The sequence below is a fragment of the Penaeus chinensis genome, chromosome 36 (assembly GCF_019202785.1).
Source record: "Penaeus chinensis breed Huanghai No. 1 chromosome 36, ASM1920278v2, whole genome shotgun sequence".
In the NCBI taxonomy this organism is placed as follows: Eukaryota; Metazoa; Arthropoda; class Malacostraca; order Decapoda; family Penaeidae; genus Penaeus; species Penaeus chinensis.
The window spans coordinates 29,649,180-29,651,679 of NC_061854.1; the positions used below are offsets into that span (position 1 = coordinate 29,649,180).

At 51.8% G+C, this 2,500-nt stretch overlaps 1 protein-coding gene across 1 annotated transcript in view; it reads left to right on the top strand.

The window, feature by feature from the left end:
* LOC125044915 overlaps positions 1-2,500 on the top strand; it is a 138,970-nt gene that overhangs the window by 127,056 nt on the left and 9,414 nt on the right. Inside the window, exon 12 of the mRNA XM_047641878.1 lies at positions 998-1,897. Within this exon, the coding sequence (XP_047497834.1) occupies positions 998-1,897 (900 nt within the window). The remainder of the gene's footprint in view (positions 1-997; positions 1,898-2,500) is intronic.

The window sequence follows — 2,500 nt, forward strand, 5'->3', positions numbered from 1 at the left end:
TAGAACAGGCCATGGAAGTTAGCCTAGCATGGGAATGGGGATAGGGGGGGTGGGGGGTTATGGGAGATAGATAGCAGGGTCAGAGTTCAAAAGGTTAAGACTGGAAAGAAAGACCAACCAGGACAGATTGAGTTTTCTGAGTCCAGTAAGAGCTTTCGTAGAAGATAGACGATGCACTTGACATTGATAAAAAACAAAATAATAATAATAATAAAAACATATGATATACCGATTTATGTTTTTCTTTGTGTGTTATGTTTGTGCGTGTTCTTAATGTTATTTTTTCGGTTGTGTTTGTTTGTCTTTTTGTTTTGTGTGCGTGTGAATGTGCGTGTGCTGGTGTGCAGATGTTTGTGTTTGTGTGTGTGTGTCTGTCCGTCTGTGCGATCTTGGTACGTATGTGTGTGTACGTGTATGTGTGTGTGTGTTTATGTGTGTGCATGTGTGTGTGTGTGTGTGTGTGTGTGTGTATGTGTGTGCGTGTGTGTGTGAGTGTGTGTGTGTGTGTGTGTGTGTGTGTGTGTGTGTGTGATCTGTGCACGTGCATATGCGTGGTTGTGCGTATTTGTGCATGTGTTCAGTGAGTGAAAAGAAAACTATTTGAGGAATATCCGTGTCTGTTGAACATTTCTGAAAACCTACAATATACCGTTTGAACCTTTTCTCTTCCTTACTTCTCTCTCCTCTCTTTACTTATTTTCCTATATACGTTTCTATATATGGGTTTGTCCGCCTGTATCTCTCTCTCTCTCTCTCTCTCTCTCGTATGTATATATATGTGTGTGTATATGTATGTATATATTATATATATATATATATATATATATATATATATATATATATATATATATATATATATATATCAGTCTATATATCTATCCATCTACCTGTCTCTCCCCATCTATCCATTCCCTTTCAACCCCCCCCCCCCACACACACACAGCGCCCTCATACCCCGCTCTCCCCCAGAGGCGTACCCCCCCTGCGCGGGCCCCAGCACCGCCGACGACGACGCCTGCGCGGGAGGCCTCAGCCGCCAGAGCATCGCGGAGGAGGACGAGGACCAGGACTCCGACGGCGACATGGGCGGAGGGTTCCCGGCCGCCGCCGCCCGTGGGGCTCGTGGAGTCACAGGGCGGCAACAGGCACAGCATCGCCGCCTTCATGGGCGGCCGCGGCTCCGACGAGAACGTGGGCGGCCTGCGCGGCATGGGGACCCGCAACCGACACAGCTTCGCCGGGGGGGTCGGCGCCCCCGGGCTACTCCGGCGGCATGAGCCGACACAGCTTCGCGGGCGGGCCGGTGCGCCACAGCCTCTCGGGCGGCTTCGGCCGGCACAGCATGGGCGGCGGCGGCATGCCTGCAGGCGGCATGGCGACAGGCGGCGGCATGAGCGGGGGCGTGACAGTGCCCCGGACCGGAGGGGCGATCAACAGGCACAGCTACGGAGGGCGGCAGGGCTCGGCCGGCAGCCTGGGCGGCGTGGGCGGCCTTGGGTCCCCAGGACGGCTCGGGGGCGTGGGCTCGCCCGTGCGGGTGGGCAGCGCCACAGGGTCGCCGGTGCGGGTAGGCAGCGCCATGTCGGGCGGCTCGGGCGGCCGGATGGCGAGCCTGGGGTCGGCTGGGCGGCTGGTGAGCCCGGGATCCTCGGGCAGCCAGACGCCCGTGTCGGGCGGGGGCATGAGCAGGCACAGCTTCGCGGGCGGCATCGGCCAGAGGCCCGTGGGAGGGACCAACAGGCACAGCTTCGCGGGCGGCATGAGCGGCCAGCGGTCAGCCGGCAGCCTGGGCAGCCTGGGCAAGGTGGCCGGGGGCAGCCGGCACAGCTACGCGGGCGGCTTCGGGTCCGGCGCGGGCGGCGTGGTCGTCAACCCGCTCGGCCAGACCTTCACCCTGGTAAGGCGCCTCCTCTCGGACTCTCCCTCCTTCAGCTCTCCCTCCAAATGCGACAGCAAAACATTCACTGTCAGCCTCAAAGTCTTCCCTCCCAATTAACGTTGTGTCTCTCGCCTTCAAAGGTAAACGCTCTCAACACAACGAATCGATAGAAAGAGTATCCCTATCTGCGAGAGAGCTTTGTATTGCTCGTTCCGACTCAGGAAAAGACTCGTGGGCCTCGATATTTACTGTTTGTTAGTACATGACACGAGTGGTTTTCCTTTCATTAAGCTGAACAAAGATACAACAGTGTGTCAAATATATGCAGGAGTGGCTGAAGGAACGACTAAAACTATAGTATTTTGTAAATATGTAAATGTATGTATATGTATGTACAGTATATACAAGTAAATTTGTTTTCTATGTATGTATATAATGAATATACATATACATACATATATACACATACAAAATATCATATATGTATATATACAAATATATATTTTATTTGTTTATTTATTTATTTATTTATACATGTATATATTCATATATATACATATATATACATATACATATGCATACATACAAAGATACACATACATATACCTACCTGCATATATA